The following is a 20,630-nucleotide window of genomic DNA, read 5'->3' as shown; positions in this document are numbered from 1 at the left end:
AATCATGGATAATCAGAATTGCATCAAAGATGAGCATCTGAATTTCTACTGCTAATACTTCTGATTCCAGCACAAATTAGTGTTCTTAACTATGTTCTCTCCCAATAACATGGTTTTTTCATTGTTAAAAAAAAAAATCTTCAATTATGCCGACCTAGTAAAATTCATTTTTTGTGGAATAATAATTTTAAATGGCTAGTTTTTGGTTTTTTTTGCAATCTTATCATTTTTACTTGGACAACTTGTAAGTCTTTAGAAGTATAACTGACCTTTATTCCTGATGGGAAGAGTAGTGGCAACATTGGCAGGTGGTTTGTCAGGCTCCTGAGGTGGGACAACCATGGGCAGTGCTTGAACCGGTACACGAGGAGCCTAAGACAAATGAAACTGATTATATATCTGCTTTTCCTACACCTTCCATTATATAATTTGCTTTAAATGAAGAATAAGTTACAAAGATCCATTCAAAATATTTTTTCATATCAATCTCAGGTGACATATTTACTTAAAATGTGCTGGTATCAAATTATTTTCCATGACTTTTTTTTTCGGCCATGCCGCACAGCTTGCGGGATGGGATCTTAGTTCCCCGACCAAGAATTGAACCCAGGACCCAGCAGTGAAAGCGCTGAGTCCCAACCACTGGACACCAGGGAATTTCCTCCATGACATTTTTTTAATGAACTTTGAAATCAAAAGATTATTCTGGCCACAGTAAGAAAGCAAAGCAAAATCATATCAATCTAGAATCTGAATATTACACCAGATGTTCATTAACCATATCAAGTATGTTATCTATAAAAAGAACTACATATTATAACAAAAAACAATCTAGTTTAATCTTGAACTATGACCGAAAAAGGGAAAAAGATGATATAACATAAAATGCTTTAGTTTAGAAGCTTACCCTATTTAAATCGTGGGATGGGGGCGTTAACTGAGTGACATCTGGTGGAGGGGCTGAAAGCAAGTTATTAGGATAGTCCAAAAGATAGCAAACAACGCTTGTATGACCACCTTTTGCTGCTTCTATCAACATAGTTGAGCCATCCTAAAAGAGTGAATACGGAAGGGGAAAAATTTTTTTTTAAAGTTAATTTACAGAAACATAAGGAAGATATAGCCAACAGGCCCCAGACACATTAAAGTTTTAGGTTTAGTAAAGAACACTTTCCTCTAAAGACAGAAGAAAATGAACACATTTAGAATGCCAATACAAGTGGAACTTATAGATAATAATTTGTTATGCTCAAGAGTGAAGATTAATTCACAATGCTACCTGAAACATTTGAGTTACATACTTTTAAACGGTGAGTAGGATCTGCCCCATGAGCCAAAAGTAGTTCCACCACTGCCAGATGACCCCCTGCACAAGCCAGGGACAGTACAGTATGGTCATTGTTAGCTGTGGTTCTATTCACATTTGCTCCTAAAACAGACAAGGCATGAAAAATCATGTTAATAGAGTGTTGTTTCTTAAATTATGGTAAACTTCAAAATCGAAGAGTAGAGAGAACAGTATACTGAAGCCCCACATACCCATTACCCAGCTTCAATGATTATAAACATGGCCAATCTCATTTCACATATACCTACATCCATTCTCCTCTCCCATCTTGAATTATTCTAAAACAAATCCCAGACAAACATGATATAATTTCATCCATAAATGTTTCAGTATGTACCATTAAAAGATAATGATAAAAGTATATATTCCTAATATAATCACTGTTTTAAAAAAGTAAAATATAAAATTTTATCTACATTTTAGTATCTTCAGTGGGAAAGATGACTAAAAACCAATAAAAAATAAACCACACTGCCCTCTATGGGCCAAATATGGAAGGAATTAACAAAAAATAGTAAGTAATAGTAGTATAATCTTTTTTCATTGGGAAATATCTGAGAATGAAAACAGGTACATTTTCCCCTTAATATGAATTCATCCCTGATTTGGAGCACTGTGCTATGCATGTGGGAAATGGAAGTAAAATACCAGGAAGAAACTGGAATCAGATTCATTAAAATTAACCAAAGAAGAGAGAAGATGATAACTGAAAATAATTTCATTCTTGAGAATACTATGTCTTATTTATAAACGTATAACACAAGGAAGTGTTCAAATTGCCTAAAATAATTTGACCAGTAAGTTATTTCTGATTTATTTTCTCTACCTACAAATGATTTCAAACTTTAGTATTTTTGGTAAGAAGGAAATGGCATATGTTGCCTTTTTAATTGTATATGGTCTACACAGTCTCACTTTTACTAATGTTGAATCAAAAATAAAATCTTTAATCTCCTATACTTAAGAATATAATGAAATCTCTAATCTTCTATACTTAAGTTCATGAAAAACTTTCAACTTGAACTTATACAGTGAATACCTAAAAAGTAACTTAAAGGAAGTAATAATATGCTACTTTTGTTATTAAGGATTTTGGTATTCAAAGTAGAATAAATGACCATGAATGAAAATGCATTTTTGGCATATTTGTTCCATTTCAATTTTGATTTTTTTGGGGGGTGCTATATTTATGACCACCTCTCTATATTTTACAAAGAAGGAAACTTAGGCCCAAGGAAATAAAAGAAGAAAAGTGACTTGCCCTCAAATTAATCAGTGGCAGAAACAACATAAAAATCCAGGTTTCAAGATATATTATTACATGAACAGAAAAGACTTCAAGGTATCTAAACCCTCAAAGTTTTTTACATAGAGAAATTTTTCTGTATTGAAATGTTTTTTAACAAGGGTGGTATTCGGTATCAGAACTCTTCACAGTTTGGAATGGTTCTATGTGTTGCAGGATGTTTATCAACTACCCACTCACAAAAATCTCAGTAGCATCCCTCTACCACGTGACACCTCCAAAATGTCCTTTACCTGTAAATCTCTTAATACCCAAGGGCAGGGGATAGATACCTGTGGAAAAAAATTACTGCCTTACACAAACCTACCTTTACTAATTAGGAACTGAACGGTACAAACATGACCAGCTCTTGCAGCTTTCATTAAAGGAGTTCTTCCACCTTCAGATTCATGCTCCTGTTTAAAAAGCACAGACTTACTTGATATTTAATTTCTAATGAACAATTATTCTTTTTCATGAAAATCAAAAGGAAGAGAACTGAACAAATTTCAGAATCTAAATATATTAAATAACATGCTTTGAAGTAAATCAAGGAATACATTCTTTAATTTAAACAATCTCAAATTAGAAACATGTTCTATGGAAATATAGATAAATTAAGAACTGGGGTTATATTCATGTGATTGTTACACCCTCATCTAAATCCATCTGGGTAATTTTTCCTTCTCTCTACAAAAAGGACTGTGGAACTTGAACAATGAATGGCACTCTAGCACAGCCCTCTCCAAACAATCAACATTATCAACATTATCCTAATCCACTACAAGTGATTTTCTTTTCATAAGTTTGTATCCTACGTGTATGAGTTTCTCTAAGTATATCACTCTCTGCCTTTACAGACTTCCCATTATCTCTATTTTACTGTACATAAAAATAACAAGGCTAGTGATATTTAATACCATCAATTATAAGATATTACTAGAGATTTCTGGCTTTCAAAAGGATGGAGAACCAGCTGCATTTTTGCAATTCAGAATATCAGCATAGGAAAAATTTTCAGATCTTACGGTATAAAGGTTTGAGAAAAAAACACCTTTTATAAAGCATTTTATATGTCAATATTTTTTACACTTACATCTGATGATTTTTCTCTTAAGTCATACACTAAGTTGTTTTAATTGCAATTCACTAAGCAAGATTACATTGCTGTATGTTTCACAGTCACTGTAGTAAACACTGGAAATTTAGTTCCTAAGCTGAAGAAGCTCAAAACCTAGTAAGAGGAATATGCGCATGACTAGCTAGAATATAATGTGCGTCATAAGTTCTCCAAGAGTTGTACCAACACAGACAGAGTTGAAGGAGGCCACAACAGTAATCTAATTTAACCCTCTCCTTTCATAAATGAGGAAAGAGAAGTTAAGTAAATTTTAAGTTAAGAAACCAGTTAATTGAGGAGCCTGTTTCTGCCTGCATGTGAGGTTCTGTCATAAACTATGAACTTCTACAGGAAAACACATTTACTTATTAATCTCAGCCCCATGAACACACGGGTGCTTATGTTTTAACTAAAACCTACCTTTCTTACTCCCTCACAGGCTAAACTGGAAGAATGACTATTTTCCCCACACACAATTGCTTTATTCTTCCCTACCTCTCAGGCTGTACTCATACTATTTCTTCCAACTGGAGTATCTCTTTTGTAACAAGAGCACAGTATCTACCTTTCTAAACCTTACCCAGCCCCAAACATAACATCTTAGATGACGTCTTCACCTCTTCTGAGCTTTTTTACTGTCTGTCCTTTCCCTATGACATCTTTTTGTAATCTACCTTAAAATGACCTCAGTAGGGACTTCCCTGGTGGTGTAGTGGTTAAGAATCTGCCTGCCAATGCAGGGGACACGGGTTCGAGCCCTGGTCTGGGAAGATCCCCAATGCCGTGGAGCAACTAAGCCCGTGCGCCACAACTACTGAGCCTGAGTGCCACAACTACTGAAGCCCATGCACCTAGAGCCCATGCTCCACAACAAGAGAAGCCACCACAACTAGAGAAAGCCCGTGCACAGCAACGAAGACCCAACATGGCCCTAAATAAATAAATAAATATTTTTAAAAATGACCTCAGTATTTCACCCTTCTCACTAAATAAAAAGTTATTTGAGGGAAAAATATTATTTACTGAATACTTATCTTTTTAACTCCTTTATTTAATAATGCTTTGAATGGTATAGGTACAATTTATTTCCTAAACGACAGTGAAATGCCACCTGTAAGCCATATTTGCCTTTTTATGACAAATCAGAAAAGCTTCTAAAAATAGCTAAGTACTTAAGAGAAAATTTGTATTAATTATTACGATTAATTATTAACATATCAAACACAAAATTTTCCCTTTTTTGTAGGGGAAAAGGGGTAGTAGACTGGATAGTCCTGCTAACAAGGAAAATAAGAATGGACACCAAACAGCATAGGAAAAAAATATGACTAAATGAGATAAAAGAATGGCAAAAAGGCCAACATAAAATTAGAAGTAAAGAAATACCTTTTGTCTATAATCTCCTTTCAATTAATTTCTTCTCCTAGCTTTAAATATTAAGATTTAGAAAGTGACATAGCTTACCAGATCTGCTCCTGCCTGAAGTAAGACATCTGCTACATCGGTATGACCATTTTCACAGGCGTATGTTAGTGCTGTATCCCCTGTTGCTGTTGTTGCATGAACATTAGCTCCTGCAGTAGTGTTAGATACACAGCCTTAATAAAAGAATCATAAGACACAAATGTGGATACTGAAATTTCTTCTAGATAAGCCATATCTCCTCAAATTAGACAAAACAGCCTTATCCATTTCTAGAAATAGAGAATATTGTCAGCATCTTTAAAAGCAAAAAAGAAAAAAAATTAGAAATAGATTACTGCTTAAAATTAAAACTGCAGATATTTCAAACAGCAGTAAGGTAAATTATTTATTCAGAATACACTAAAAAATTTATCACATTATTTTTCTATACACATTCAGTGCATCATACATCAAAAAAAAGCTATTTGCATTGTAATATTTTTACTTAAATAAATCATGTAAAAAAACTCCCAAATGCAAAAATGCCTACCTGCAGCTAATAAGTATTTAACTAACTCCAAATGACCCTCTTGAGCAGCTTCCATTAAAGGGGTAGAACACCCTAGTTCTATATCAGCTCCTGCCTTAATTAGAAAGTCTGCCACTTCCAGAAAGCCTCCACAGCAAGCCAAAGTCAAGGCAGTTTCTTGAGTTTCTTCTGTCTGTGCATTGATATTTGCTCCTAAAATAAAGATTCTAATTATTTAAAGAAAGTCATTAACTTATTCCAGAGATAAGCAAAACATGATTATTTCCTAGTAAACTATACTTCAAAAATGAACATTTATATTAATTTACTAAATGATGAAGTACCTCTCCCCTATTCTAGGAGGCAGTTAAAAATAAAGAAAACTATCAAAACCACATCCACCAGTCCATATTTGATGTACACTGCTGGAATAAGATTTATTCAGCCAGAAGGTACAAGTCATGTGATTTAAGGCCTGAGAAAATAAACCACATTCCCTCGTTATAAAGATTCAAAATAATGATGATAAAGATGTTGATGAAAATGATAATAGATAATATTTAATATGCTGTTATTTGTCAGGCAATATTTAAAGCATTTTACATATTTTTGTTAGCTCCATTTTTACAGCTATGGAAATTGAGATTAACTAACTTGCCCAAGGTCACAACAACATTATCATCATCACTACTACCACCATCACCACAGTTAACACTTAACAGGCACTATATGACAAACAGTGTTCGAAAAGCTTTATACACATCTATAAACTCTCACAACAACCCTACAGACAACAAAATTGAGGCACAGAAGGTTAGAAACTTGCCTAAAGTTACAAAATCGGCAAGCAGTGGATTTGTGATTCGAACCTAAGAAGTCTGCTCCGAAAACTACGCTTTTAAAATTCTAGTCAATATTACCTCTCAGTAAAAGGTTTTTAAAACATGTGCCATTCCTCTTAAATTTGTACAAACAAAACCTTTACTACTAAAAGAGATATAAAACCAGGCTACCAATATGGATAGAGATGTGAGATTACTTCTAAACTTAAGGTATCTTAATACAGTCAAGTAACTGTTTCACTTTCCCCAAAAGAGAGGCCCACTGTGTACTGAGCTCCTTGACAGATTCTTATACATGCATTCTTGCATTCTCATCAAGTTAGCCCTTATGGCAAGATTTCCCATAGTGTACTTTATGAAACACTAGAAACATCAAATATTTATTAATAGGTATTCTGCCCTAAGAGGCATTCTCTCAATATATTAGCTGCAGAAATGCTGAATCTCATACATGCCCCCACATAACCTACAACCCTATCCCACCCTCACTTCTCTCTATTTTTATTCACACAGCACAAAATGGCTCTGAAAGCTCTTAAATACTAAAGAAGTCCATCTGATTTTATTTAGTACAGTATGAGAGCTGTTTTCAAAGAAAATATTTCATCTTTAATTTTTGTGATAGCAACTCATTACAAATCTACTAGAAAAATGAAATAAATTCAATTTTATAAAATCATAATCTTACATTTTACACATTTATGCGTTAGTGTCTTGATTGGTATTGGTTACCTTGGCCTAAAAGTAATGCCACCATTTCTTCATGTCCTTCACGAGCAGCTTCCATCAATGGTGTATAACCTTCATCATTGACCTCTTCCAGGCTAGCTCCTCTTTCAATAAGTAAAGCCGCAAGTTCCACGTGCCCACCACATGCAGCCAAAGTCAATGGTGATTCAAATGAATCAGCAGGCATGTTCACTTGGGCACCACTGTCAAGAAGTAACCTAGCTACTTCAACGTGGCCATCCTGATTACAATGCAATTAAAAAAACTGAATCAGTACCATTAAAAAATCTTTAAAAATACTTCTCAATTGCTATACAATGAAGTTTGCTGATCTCAATTCAAATAAGAACTAATAAATCTACATTTAACAGGTGAGTAAGCAAGCATTAATTAAGACATATCTACAGTTTACTCTAGTAGTAAATAGCAATTGAGGATATAAAATATGTAGAAAAATACCTTCAGTCAAAAAGCTTATTAACCGTCAGAAAAAAAAAAAACCAGTAAGCACATAAAATAAGAGATTACTGTGAGATAACATCAACACTGCATAGTATAAGCTTAAATGCTAAAAGGATAAAGTTTAGAAAGGGAAAGTAGGATTTTCATAGAAACCTTAAGGATAAGCAAAGTTTTGGCTAGGTAGAAAAAGAAAAATCCAATACTTTTTAGAGGAGTGGGGGAATTGAGCATGATGTGTTAGGGAAAAGGGAACACAATATGTATATGGTAATTCCTTTGTTGTTCGACAATCAAATGCCAGTGAAAATTAAGAAAAAGAGAAAGAAGTTCTCTCTTAATATCTTCCGTCTTCTTTACCGGTCTCCCTTTCTCAGTTTCCCTAAATATTGGCAACCCCAAGGCTCACTTTTCCATTCCTTCTTCCTTTGATACAATTTTTCCTTCTGTATTACCTCACAGACATTTCAACTTCTTTTGAACATGTCATGCCCATTTTTGCCTTGGTACTTGCCATATTACACAACTTTAAAGTCTTATCACTGTGGTTACTTTGCTGTTCCTTTAGCTCAGAATTTTCTCCCTCCATAAGGAGTCAACTCCTACATTTCCTTTAAAGTCCAGTTTAAAACCTCAGTCTCTTAGCAAGTCTCCAAACGTATGGCCCCTACTAGTATCTTTCATTTACTTATAACACTTCCATTGCATGCAGAGTAGGTCTACAGAATATTCCACTTTAATTTTTTAATCTACATACAGTTTGTTTCTCTAATGGGGGTGGCAAGGATGTTTTAAGTTCCTTACACACATTATGTCATTTAATCCTCACAACAACCCTAGAGAAGGATATTATTTTAACAGATGGGGAACTCAAAACACTCCCAGAAAACTTGTTTAATCAAAAGAATAATTTACTAAAGCAAACACTGGTATGGCAATAAGAAAAACAAAAAATAACTCAAGTCTTAAATGGCTACTTAATTTTTTTTTAAATTAGTAATTAAAATTTAACATCCTTTCAATAATTCTCTGAAGGGAAGTTGAGACAAGAAACTTAAAATTAATTTTGGGTCTGTTTTATCTTTGGTGTGTTTTTCTCATAAATCTGTCTATAATGTTATTCTGATTCATTTCTGTGCCACAAGTCATAGACTGAGATACAAAAGTTTAGAGTACTATTATTACGCATTCTCAAGTACAAATTTAAAAAAAAGTTCTTGAAAAAAGGAATTCAGGGCTGAGAAAAGACCACGATAGAGGATCTTTGGGAAGGGAGAATCTTTGGAAAGGGATCTTTGGGAAAGGAGAATGACAGAGGAAGAATTATGTAATGCAAATAATATTTTAATTTCAAATTTTTCATAAACTTTACATTACGGGTTTGATGAACATGTTTTACTTAGTAGTATTATGTGCATACTCTGTGGATTATGTTCTCATTTTTAATATCCTTGATCAATCTTTTAAAAAGTCACTTTTTGTGCCAATTACATAAAACCAGAAAATGAAGGTAGTGCTACAAAGCTTCAGAAAGCACCTCTGATAGAAGTTAATATTGCACAACTGGCTCTTATAACTCAGATAGCTGAGGTTCTGATCCACAAGTCATGATAAACAGAATCTTTCAACCCAAGGAAATGGCACTCACTATACACTGGCTCTGTCTCTACCTAATATATAAATATATTTCATGTATGTATTTCACCAATCTTACCATGCAAGCCTCCATTAAAGCAGTGTGCATTTCATCTGTTTTATGCTCTTGATCTGCGCCTGCTTCCAAAAGAAATCGCACCATCTCTAGATGTCCTAAAGCAAAAGTTTATAAGATTACTTAAAAATATTTTATTATTCCCTGAAAATAAAATTACAATATTTTGAAAAGTTATATTTAACTTAATAGCAATACATTTATTACCACAATACTAAAGTCAGCTACAAGCCACCCTCAACTGCCCAACACAAATTATACAAGTGATCTGTGCTGTTCTACTCCTTACCCTGTTACCCTAGAAACTGCTATTACTAAAATCCTTGCTGTAGGTGAGCAAAGGTGGCCCTAAAATGCAACACCCAGAATAACCCCTCTACAACCTTTTTAGGGCCCAGGCATGCCATAGTTATTTTATTTATACTATAGACTAAATTAGCTTTTGTGAACTAGTAGCCTGGGATGATAATCATCACTGAAGTTATTTCTATGAGGAAATGAGCTTTAAGTTTCAATAACTAACTCACAGACATCTTAGGAACAACCTGCTTGTAAGTTGGAAACCGTATATATAAAAATATTCTTGAAACAACACCATTTATATTTATTCATTTATTTAGATATAAATATATATATACACATACATATATATACACACACACATATATTTATGTAGTTTCAAATAAACCATATGCTTCAGTTCAGATAAAGATTACCTTGTGAGTAGTTACAATGAACATAAATTATATTTTAAAAAGGACTTCAGATACTATGTAAGAAACAGTAGAAAAGTGACTAATTTTTTTCCAACTTCATCTGGAATGAGCTGCAGTCAATTTTCAGTCAACTGGGAATGGAGGAAGGAGTGGATGGCGGAAGGAGTGGATGGCGGAAGGAGTGGATGGCGGAATCATGAACAGTTAAAATTAACTCTGGTGAATAAGTGTAGCACCTGCCATACCTTGTTTTTGCTAACAAACTATCTCTCCTTCCTGTCATTCTCCCTTCCCAAAGATCCACATCAATGTTTAGTCTCAGCCTGAATTCTATCCCTTCCCCATCTCCTCCTTGTCAATCTGTATCCTAAGAGACCTCACCAGAAATAGAGGAAAGTAAGAGTGTCCATGGATCCTTGGAAGTAGTAGAGATGTTCTCCACCAGCTCAGTTCTATATCCAGTTTCTCTAACGAAAGCCTGCAAGCCCCAACCTCAGCAGGGTGGGGCTACAAGCATAGGAGAGAGGTAAGAGTAGTTATACATTGCCCCATCTCAAAGCTCATTGGCCAGCTGGGTCTCAGTAGTAAAATGGAGCTAGTTCTGGTTTCAAAAGTATTTGCTGGAAAGATGAGAGAGAGCCACCCAATCAGCCTGCCCTGGAGAGGCTGCCCCAAGGCTTAATTTCTCCCCTCCCAATGAAGATCAACCTCTGCGTAACTACTAAACAGAACTGGAGAAGTAAGAGACCTCAGCTGTGCTTCCTAAGTACCCTTAATCTGAATTATCTGTAACACGAGATAATCAAAAGTCCTTTAGAGCACATTTTTACATTTAACTTAAATTTTAGTCATTTATGTGTCTAAGGAGTATTTTAGCCATGTTTTTTAAGTGAAGTTATTCCAAAAGACCTAACAAAACCCTGGCCACTCTGAAGTACTGATAGAATGAAACAAAACAACAGGAGGGCCAACGCAAGGGTGAAGGAATCAAAGCCCTGGGTGCAAAATTTAAGGAGACATTCGCTCACAAGCTAGTGTACGTGAAGATTCAGCCATTGAGAGTGAGTGCCTCCTTAACTTTTGTACCTTGCCTTGCAAGAGCTTTTTCTTGATGCCTCTGGGTCAAAAATGTATCACTTATTTTATGATACAATCATGACACAGCTGCAGATGGTAGAAAACATTGAAGTGAATGGCTATGCAGGTATAAAATTTCATGAAATTTTCTTTTTAAAAAGTTTCTTAGTTTATAGCAATTTATCTGTCAAAAAGGTTGATTCCAAAAACTGTCTGGCTCTGTGGCTGTCTTTTTAGAATCTAGAATCTAGATTAACCAGCTGAAGACCAAGTATCTTTCCAGACAATTATCTTGCTCCCCCCAAAAGAAGATATTTTACTCTATTATCAATATTTTCAGGTTGATCGACATCATTTAGAACACTATGTACCCCCTTTGTACAGCTATATATTGGTAGGTATTCTCAATTTCTACCAGCTCTTCCTTCTAACTTTATTAAACATGTTGATACTCTAAAGCTGTTCTTTTGAATACAAACTCCCTCCACACCACTTTTTATTTTTCTTTTCATATATCCTCCTTTCTCTTCAATTTTTTTCCTTTCTTCTTGGTATCATGAGAAATAGCTTAAGCACCTTCTTGTTAATAAATCATTCTAGCTTCTATTTATTTATTTCTTTACTGGCCATATTGCACGGCACGTGGGATCTTAGTTTCCCTACCAGGGATCTAACCCACGCCTCCTGCAGTGGAAGCGCGGAGTCTTAACCACTCGACTGCCAGGGAAGCCCCTCATTGTAGCTTTTATTGCATTTACTTTAAATTTACAGGCTAAATACTTCTGGATTCAATAGGATTCTTTTGTGTAAACCAGGCAAAATACTCTGACAAGCAAAATCATTAAAAAATACAGTGCATATTAAAATTAAATAACTGTTTCTAATAAAACAACTGGATCAATAGTCATTTTTCATTGACAATATTTATAATATTGAGTGTATATTTTAAAAGTTTAATATATAAAGTTTATATATTAAACTTTTAAACTCTAAAACACTTTAAACACTTACTTATAACGTACTATATACTATTACCATATTTTATTTTTTATTTTAAGTGACTAACCATTCTATATGAAGTAACTGTCATTTCATGAGTTTAAAAACTTTGTTTAAAAAAACAAGTTCTTTACTGTACCTTTGTAACAAGCTAACGTAAGGGCACTCTCTTTAAATTCATTGGAATGCGTATTAATGCCAGCCCCATTTTCTAGCAGCAATCTGGCTACTTCCACATGTCCAGCACTTCCAGCTTCCATAAGAGGAGTATGACCATTTTCATTATGGTCCTCAATACTAGCACCGGATTCCAAGAGCACCTTTACAACGTCTACATAACCTCCAGCACAAGCATATGTAAGTGCTGTATTGCCTATTTGAATGAAGAAAAACAAAGACATTAACATAAAATACCAAAATAAAACAGAGGTTTATTTAGTATCAAACACAAAACTGAAATAAGAGACTATAATCTTAATAAATTTAGCTATTACACTTATATATATAATTCTTTTCTTCATTACATTTTATCTTACTGAAATCAACTCCCTATTCTTTCCATTTAAAAATCAGGGTCAAACACAGATACACTTAACACAATTGTAGAGTTATAAAAGAACTGAGCAATTCTGAAACTAACTTCCCACATGAGGAAAAAGTTACAACGATTCTAACTTTAATCAGAGAAATGTTTCCCAAGCTTTATTTTTTCTTTGGATTATAATTATTCATCATATATAGATATACCTCATACCGTTACTTTTGATCATGTACTGTTTTCACTCCAACTTTACACATCAGTTAACTGGTGGCCAGTTAAAATAATTTCAAAAACATTCCCTCATAATGATAAAAATCTCCCATGTTACAGGGGAAAAAAAGTTAACTTTTGGGTAAAATAAGAATTCCTAAAACCCCCTCAAACCAGAACATGCAGACCTTTAAAATTATTTTAAATATTTAATAAATTTAAAAATCTTGCATGAAGGAAATGCACAAAATATATTTTCATATATTTTAGAGCTTTTACACAAATCCATCTATGCCCAAATTTGAAAGAAAAAAAAACTGATTTAGATTAACATTGTCTCTTGTGTAACACAACGTTTTCATAATACTTTCTTTTTCTATAGGCCACAATTTATTAACACTCGGCAATGACAGACCTGCCTTCTGTTGCATATCCTTCTTATTCTCCCTGCCCTCCCTTCCATTTTCCCCTGATAAATAGGAAACTTGGGTTTGAGAGGTGGAGACCATCCTCTCCACTTCCAAGAGGATGGTCCTTTTAACTGGGCCAGTGTTTAATATAAAAGAACCAAGGCCAGTTAATAGCACTCATACACAAAACAGGAGAAATTTCATTCAAAATACATGCTATGTATTTTAAGCCTAATGCACAGATATATACAAATGTGCAGCATTGATAATTGCAAAAGCATCACTAATGATCACTTTCATGTGAATTAATTACTATCAGAGGGTGTTAATATTTAAAAACTGAAAAAGAAGTATGCATAACCTGTTGAAGACTGTGCATTGACATCAGCTTTATGAGCTAGCAGCAACTTCACAATTTTGACATGTCCTCCATTAGCAGCAGCCATTAAAGGTGTAATGTCACCTTTGATCCCCCTATCTTCCACATTGGCATGCATTGCCAACAAAACCTTATGAAAGAAAAAGTTTAAAAGATATTAGAAAATGATATTTTCACCAAAATTTTTTGAACATATATTTATGTTAACACCTACCTAGTTATACTACAGAGCCAATAAGCAAAAGAGCCAATAAATTAAAAAAATGTATCTAACAAAACTATTTCTTGAAATGAGCCTGATGGTTGATTTTATTTTATTATTTCCTTAATACACAGTCCAAATTAAGACAAAACAATCAAAAAACTGTGAGCTTTATTTTGATAATACAAACCTGTGCAAGCTCATAATATCCAGCAGAACAAGCTAAACAAAGGAGGCTCTCCCCTTCCTCAGTGTGTTCATTTACACTTCGCCCTTCAATGAGTAACTTTCGCACAGCATTTACATCTCCTTCTGAACAGGCTTCTGCCAAACTGCGGCTATTGGGGGAAGAATATTGTAATATCAGGATATAAGAATATAAAAAATTGCCCAGCATAAGTGTTGATTTTTGAAATTAATCTGGACAGTAGTGCTAAAAAGAATGATTATTTCAATATGACTCATAACAAAAAGAAAATATAATGATTCAGTTCACTGAGTTTTTAAAATCTACATATAAAAGTCACTGAATTAAAATTATCCACATTACAAAATGTTTTCAGTCATGTAACTGAAAGATGAAGTCTAATTTACTATAAGTAGGGAAAAAATCCAAAATTTTAAAACATAAAATTGTATAGAAAAATCACATGAAGGAAATACAAGTTATAATTACACTTCTGTTTGTTTAGTCACTAGAAAAATTTTATAAGATTTAATGAAATGGGTAAAACTTTTACTAATTATAAATGCCTATCTGAGTTCTTCAATCAGGTAAAGGGAAATCAGATAGGAAAGTTGTGAACATGTAATTTTGACTAATCTATGAATAACTGAGAAGGAGATTCTTTTTTTGAAGTATTTACTTATGCCATCATGTTTTGGGGAAGTATGAAAAATATCCAGGTAAGGCAAAGGCTTAATTCAAGCAAAAGGAGAGTGGAAAAAGTGGTGGAACAACAGAAAGTTATATTTAGAGTAAAGCATTTGCCCTGTAAATCTTCCAAAAGAATTTCAACTATGGACATTTCTAAAGATTCCTTCACTTGCGGCCAAAATTCATTCTTAGAAAAACACTAAATCCAAGTCTCTTCATTAATATTCTCTTTATTTCAAATATACCTCAATTCTTACAACCTCCTCTTAAAACGTGGCCCTGTCACTTCAGGTATTAAAGCCATCATCCATGGATAACCTGTTTTCTACACCCATATTATCACTACCACCCAGTTTTAAGAACATCATCCTCAGCCAAGATTATGGCGAAGTCTCCTAAGCAGTCTCCCTGCTTTTACCCTTGCTCTCCCCTTCAGGCTCTTTTCAGTGAAGGAGCCAGAGAGATCTTGCTTAAAAGGAAGTAGACCTGTCACTCCTCTGCTCAGAATCCTCCACTGGCCTTTAACCTTACCCCCAGTAAAAGTCAGAATCCTTGTAAGACCTGTCCAGTGGTAGGATCTCAAACTCCTCCTTTTACTTCTCTGGTTTCATCAACTACTATTCTCACTTACTCTTTCCGCTTTAGCCAAATTGGTTTTCCCATTTTTCATCAAAAATGCTAATTAAGCTGCAACTCCAAGATTTATGTATCTGCTATCCCTCTGACAAAAAAGCTTCTCCCAGGCGCAGCTCACTGCCTTATCTATTTCAGGTCTTTGCTAAAAAGCCACCTTTTAAATGAGGGTTTCCCTGACTACCCTATTAAAAATGCAACATGATCCCTAACCCCAAACACTGCCTTAGCACTTCCCCATTCAATTTCTTCTGCCCATAATCGTTATCATTGTATGCCATACTATATATTTTGTCTACCTGTTAACTGTACTGTCCCCTGCCAAAGTGAAAGTCTCAAATAGCACTTAATAAGTTTGTCTCTTAATTTCCCATTTTATAGGCAAAGGCAGTCTCTAGACTCAATGTTCTCTATCACCTTTAAGTAAGTTCAGGACAAATCCCTCCCACAAGACATTTCATGTATAAGAACATACTTTTTCTCCCTTTCGGGTGGTCTCTCATTCTCTCTCTCCCCCTCAGGCACACATCCTCCTTTATTTCCCCATTTGAACTTTCATTCAATTTCCTTAGGTGTGTTAGCTTTAAAAGAGCCTTTCAGGAACTACTCTAGCAACAGTTGAACTTCACAACTTCTGAGCAAAGGGTATGTTAAATCTGGCACATGGCACCACACTTAACTAATGTAAAACCTGGCACATAACACCCACTGCGTGCCACTGTTTCTCAAGCTTTGCTGAACAAATATGACTGTCACAAACATGGTCTAGTGTTTTGCTGATCACTTTTAGTAGTGTCAGTGCCAAAGAATCTATGACTCTTTATTTTTCTATTCTATTTCCTGCTTGAACTAGCTTTAATATACTCTTCAAGGTGTCTTGCCAGTCCCAGAAGGCACATTAAAAAATATCTGGAGAATATCAATAATATCGTAGGCTAGAAAAACTGAACGTTAACTAAGGAATAGAACTGGAAGTTAACTAAAGAAGGAGAGTCAATCTATGAGAAGGATGGTAAAATAAATTAATAAAAACAGAAAACTTAGATGAATGAAGACAAACACAGAGTTAAGAGAAACAGCAAATTCACACTCTTGTTAATACTAAAAGATGTTGCATAAAAACACTATTATATAAAAGGCAATTCTTGAATGCTATTTTTTATTCTCTAAACTCATATATAAAAGAGTATTCTCATTTTTTCAACTATTTAAAGGTAACTGCTAAAATACAGTTGACCCTTGAACAACACGGGGGTTAGGGGTAACCACACTCCACTCAGCTGAAAATCTGCAAATAACTTAATCAGTCTGCCCTCCATAAATGCAGTTCCTCCATATCTCTATATCCACGTTTCTGCACCCATGGATTCAACCAACCACAGGCTGTGCAGCAATGTAGTATTCACCACTGAAAAAAACCTGTGCTGGGAGTTCGCTGGTAGTCTAGTGGTTAGAATTTGGCTTTCACTGCCGTGGCCTGGGTTTAATCCCTGGTCGGGAAACTGAGATCCACAAGCCACGTGGCATGGACAAAAGAAAAAAAAAAAAGAAAGAAGAAAAGAAAGAATAAAAACCTGTGTATAAGTGGACCTGTGCAGTTCAGACCTGTGTTGTTCAAGAGTCAACTGTAAATAAAATGGCTTAATGGCTTCTTTTCAGTTAAAGGAAAAAAAAAGAAGCCTCTGAAGGGTGAAGACAGTAACATGTATTAATGGTTCTTTTCCAGCTGCTTCCTTGGCATTGTATTTTTCATTATACTATCCATAATTGTTTTATATACAAGATGGTGTGATTGTTTTTTATTGCATAACATCATCAGAAAAACTTTAAAGGCCAAGTCAGAAAATATTTACTGAGTTCTTACTAAATGTGAAATATTATATAAAAGGAATTATAGGACAAATAAAAATAACATCCCTGGAACTCACTTACATTCAAGTTACGGAAACTAGATCTTTGACGTTTTTGAACATTCATAAAACAAATAAACAAATAAAAACCCTGCCCTTTAAAATGGTCAGAACTATGCACATGAAGTAGAAAATGGCATGACTAATTAGAAATCATTTACTTCTTTGTCACCAAAACATTAAAAGAAAACAAAATCTAAATAAGCAAAAGGTCTTTTATAACATATTGGCTAAGAAGTCAGCCTTGTAGTCAGACACTGGTGTCCTGCCTCTGCTACTTGTTACCTATTCAATCTTAAGTTGCTTCTTTTCAGCTTTTCATGAGTAAAATGGGAATAAAAACAAAATCCATGCCTAAGGCTTTTTGTGAGTATAAGTAAGATATCACAGGTAAAGTGGTTAGCATAGTGCCAGGCACAAAATACATGCTCAGTAAATGTTAGCTATTTTAATTATTTTTAAGAAAACGTTTTTATACCGATCACAGTGGAAACACACTTACTTGTCCGACTGCCCTGCATTTGCTGTGCTTTCAGCTCTCATACGGGTAAGTGCAGCAGCAGCTTCATCCAACGCACAACTAACAGATGATGTCAACCTCCGAAGCACTTCAGGATCTGCAAAGGCTTTACCATCAGCCGTAGATAATTTGCCTATTCCTATTATATTATTTTCACACCAATTCGGATATACCCAAAAGGAGAAACAAAGCAAAATTCAAGTTACTTAACTCTATTTATGTTAAACTCCAAATGATACACTGGACATATATATTGCCTGGCCAGAATCTTCTGGGAAATCACTGTTCTCCAGTTTTCTATTAGTCTTATTCCTTCCATGTGGTCCATAAGTGCTCAACTCTGTGACTCTCTGGTTCTAGAAATGGGTCGTTGGTCTATGCTGGGACAATCGGGTGTCCTCACTCAGACTTCTGCCGTACGTTTGCAAGAAGAACCTATGCTCAAAGATTGCTAAATTGTGAGTCATGAGCTATTTGGTCACTTTTATCACCACAAAGAGAAAAAGACTACCCAAAATAAGTCAACATAGAGGAGAGGAGAGCAGAGAAATAGGAAGGAGACAGTTCTGATAAAGTTATATTTGACTCATTGACACTAGTAGTGCCAGAAGCCAGCACCATCCCTATACCTTTGGTAAATGCCCATTTTCGTTTAAGAATGTTTAGTTGGGCTACTACCACTTGTGACCAAAAAAATGGCCATATAAGACATTATAGGTTATATAAAAGATAACCTATCTATGAGTACTTATTTGCTTCAAATTATGACTACAATTTACTACATACACCCAAAATCATGTCTAAAAACACCGTATCTAAAAAATATTCAGAATAGACAAATTTTTTTTAAATTTCAAAAGCAGAAATGGTTAGTTACCATGTACATGAAACACAACTTGTTGCTATTCTACATATCACTATAAAGCAAGCTGATCTCTAACCTTTATTATTCTAAACTCAGTGCTGCTTAATCCAGGCTGCCCATCAGTGGAGCCTTTCAAAAGTACAGATGCTGAACTCTCCTATATCTAAAGATATAATTCAGTAAGTAAAAGGAAGGCCTAGGGATCTACATACTTTAAAGGCTCTAAGGAGATTCTGATGCACAGCCAGGATTAAGAACCTTTGCTCTAACTTGAAGATAAAACATCTAATGTTATAATGGATATTACAGAACCCCACTACTCAACATGTGGTTCATGAACTACTGATAGAAGCATTACTGTCACTTGGGAGCTTGTTAGAAATGCAGAATCTGAGACCCTAAAATTTACTGATCAATAACCTGCATTTTTTTAAAAATTTTTTTTAATAGCTACTTTATTTATTTATTTATTTATTTATTTATGGCTGTGCTGGGTCTTCGGTTCGTGCGAGGGCTTTCTCCAGTTGCGGCAAGCGGGGGCCACTCTTCATCGCGGTGCGGGGACCGCTCTTCATCGCGGTGCGCGGGCCCCTCACCACCGCGGCCCTCCCCCCGCCGCGGGGCACAGGCTCCAGACGCGCAGGCTCAGCAGTCGTGGCCCACGGGCCCAGCCGCTCCGCGGCATGTGGGATCCTCCCAGACCAGGGCTCGAACCCGCGTCCCCTGCATTAGCAGGCAGACTCTCAACCACTGCGCCACCAGGGAAGCCCAATAACCTGCATTTTTAAAAAAGATCCCCAAGTGATTCAAACGCAATTAAGGTTTAAGAAACACTATTAGAGGTTTTAAAACAAACTATTTAACTAAGACAAAGACCATAAAGATCTCCCAAGTGATGATAAACATATCTGTACAGATTTCTTTTAATAGTGGAAGGACTCAATAATATCATATAAGTTTGTGTTTGAAGTTTATTTTAAAAAAACTTTATACGCATTTGCTTTTCCTTCTGACAAATCCAAGATATGAAATATTACATCTTATGGAATAAATATGGCAAAAAGCATTTCTGATTTTAGATATTTAGATATAACAAATGTTCAGAGCAGTCAAATTTAGTGTCTGCTACAATCAAGATGTACAAAGGATAAATAAAAGCAGTCTTAATCTGGTAAGACTGATACCTACTGCATAATTTGTGCCACTAATATTAAAAGCCAACTGTAGTCTGAACGTGCTATAGTAGTATTTATTCAATAAGATATCTGTGGTTAGTTAAGTATCCTAACATTATTGAGACCAATATCACAGATGCATTCTCACATGAGAGAATTAGCTCCAATATTTTAGCCAACTCAGATTGGCTATATAACAACTATTTGTCAGTGACAAAAAAGAACTAAACAAGAGGATACGTCCAGATCAGAAGAAAGTAATCTCTGTTTTTAAAAAAAATAACATTTAAAATAAAATATTCCATATTAAATTTTTATGAACTTCTCATATCTTCATAAGTAAAGGTAACTATTTTAGTAAAAATATCTAGGAAGTAACCTAAGAAATACATAGTAACCTTTCAAATAAATAAACAGTGATTGGAAATTAATTTATCTAGCTACTCTGGATTACGGTGATCTTTTTTACTAGTCTTATTCAATTATTAGATATTAATCAGTGAAGATCAGTAACAGAAAAGATACACGATGACCAAATTATTCTTTCCAAGTTATGACATTTAATCAATTGAACAGAACCATATAATTTCAGAGAAAAGGTGTATCAAATGATTATCTAGATTTCTGATTTCAAGATGATTTTAAGACAATTATTTCCCCCCTTTTTCTTCTCAGAACTTACTCAAAGG

The 20,630-nt window shown here is 34.7% G+C and overlaps 1 protein-coding gene across 9 annotated transcripts in view; it reads right to left on the bottom strand.

Moving 5' to 3' along the window:
- Window positions 1-20,630, bottom strand: part of ANKRD17 (ankyrin repeat domain 17) — a 162,210-nt gene that overhangs the window by 63,623 nt on the left and 77,957 nt on the right. For 6 of the 9 annotated variants that reach the window (XM_068542828.1, XM_068542827.1, XM_068542829.1 and 3 more), the window contains 12 exons: window positions 17,884-18,040; window positions 14,152-14,299; window positions 13,742-13,889; window positions 12,359-12,592; window positions 9,431-9,525; window positions 7,261-7,498; window positions 5,708-5,899; window positions 5,218-5,351; window positions 2,962-3,049; window positions 1,302-1,429; window positions 908-1,051; window positions 270-372 (listed from right to left, as the gene is read on the bottom strand). In XM_068542828.1, the coding sequence (XP_068398929.1) occupies window positions 270-372; window positions 908-1,051; window positions 1,302-1,429; window positions 2,962-3,049; window positions 5,218-5,351; window positions 5,708-5,899; window positions 7,261-7,498; window positions 9,431-9,525; window positions 12,359-12,592; window positions 13,742-13,889; window positions 14,152-14,299; window positions 17,884-18,040 (1,809 nt within the window). The remainder of the gene's footprint in view (window positions 1-269; window positions 373-907; window positions 1,052-1,301; window positions 1,430-2,961; window positions 3,050-5,217; window positions 5,352-5,707; window positions 5,900-7,260; window positions 7,499-9,430; window positions 9,526-12,358; window positions 12,593-13,741; window positions 13,890-14,151; window positions 14,300-17,883; window positions 18,041-20,630) is intronic. The other 3 variants (XM_068542830.1, XM_068542831.1, XM_068542835.1) reach the window with 1 other exon arrangement.

Source organism: Eschrichtius robustus, chromosome 4 (genome assembly GCF_028021215.1).
Source record: "Eschrichtius robustus isolate mEscRob2 chromosome 4, mEscRob2.pri, whole genome shotgun sequence".
Taxonomy (NCBI): Eukaryota; Metazoa; Chordata; class Mammalia; order Artiodactyla; family Eschrichtiidae; genus Eschrichtius; species Eschrichtius robustus.
The sequence above is the reverse complement of the archived record's forward strand: the minus strand, read 5'-3'. Positions and strand labels throughout refer to the sequence as shown.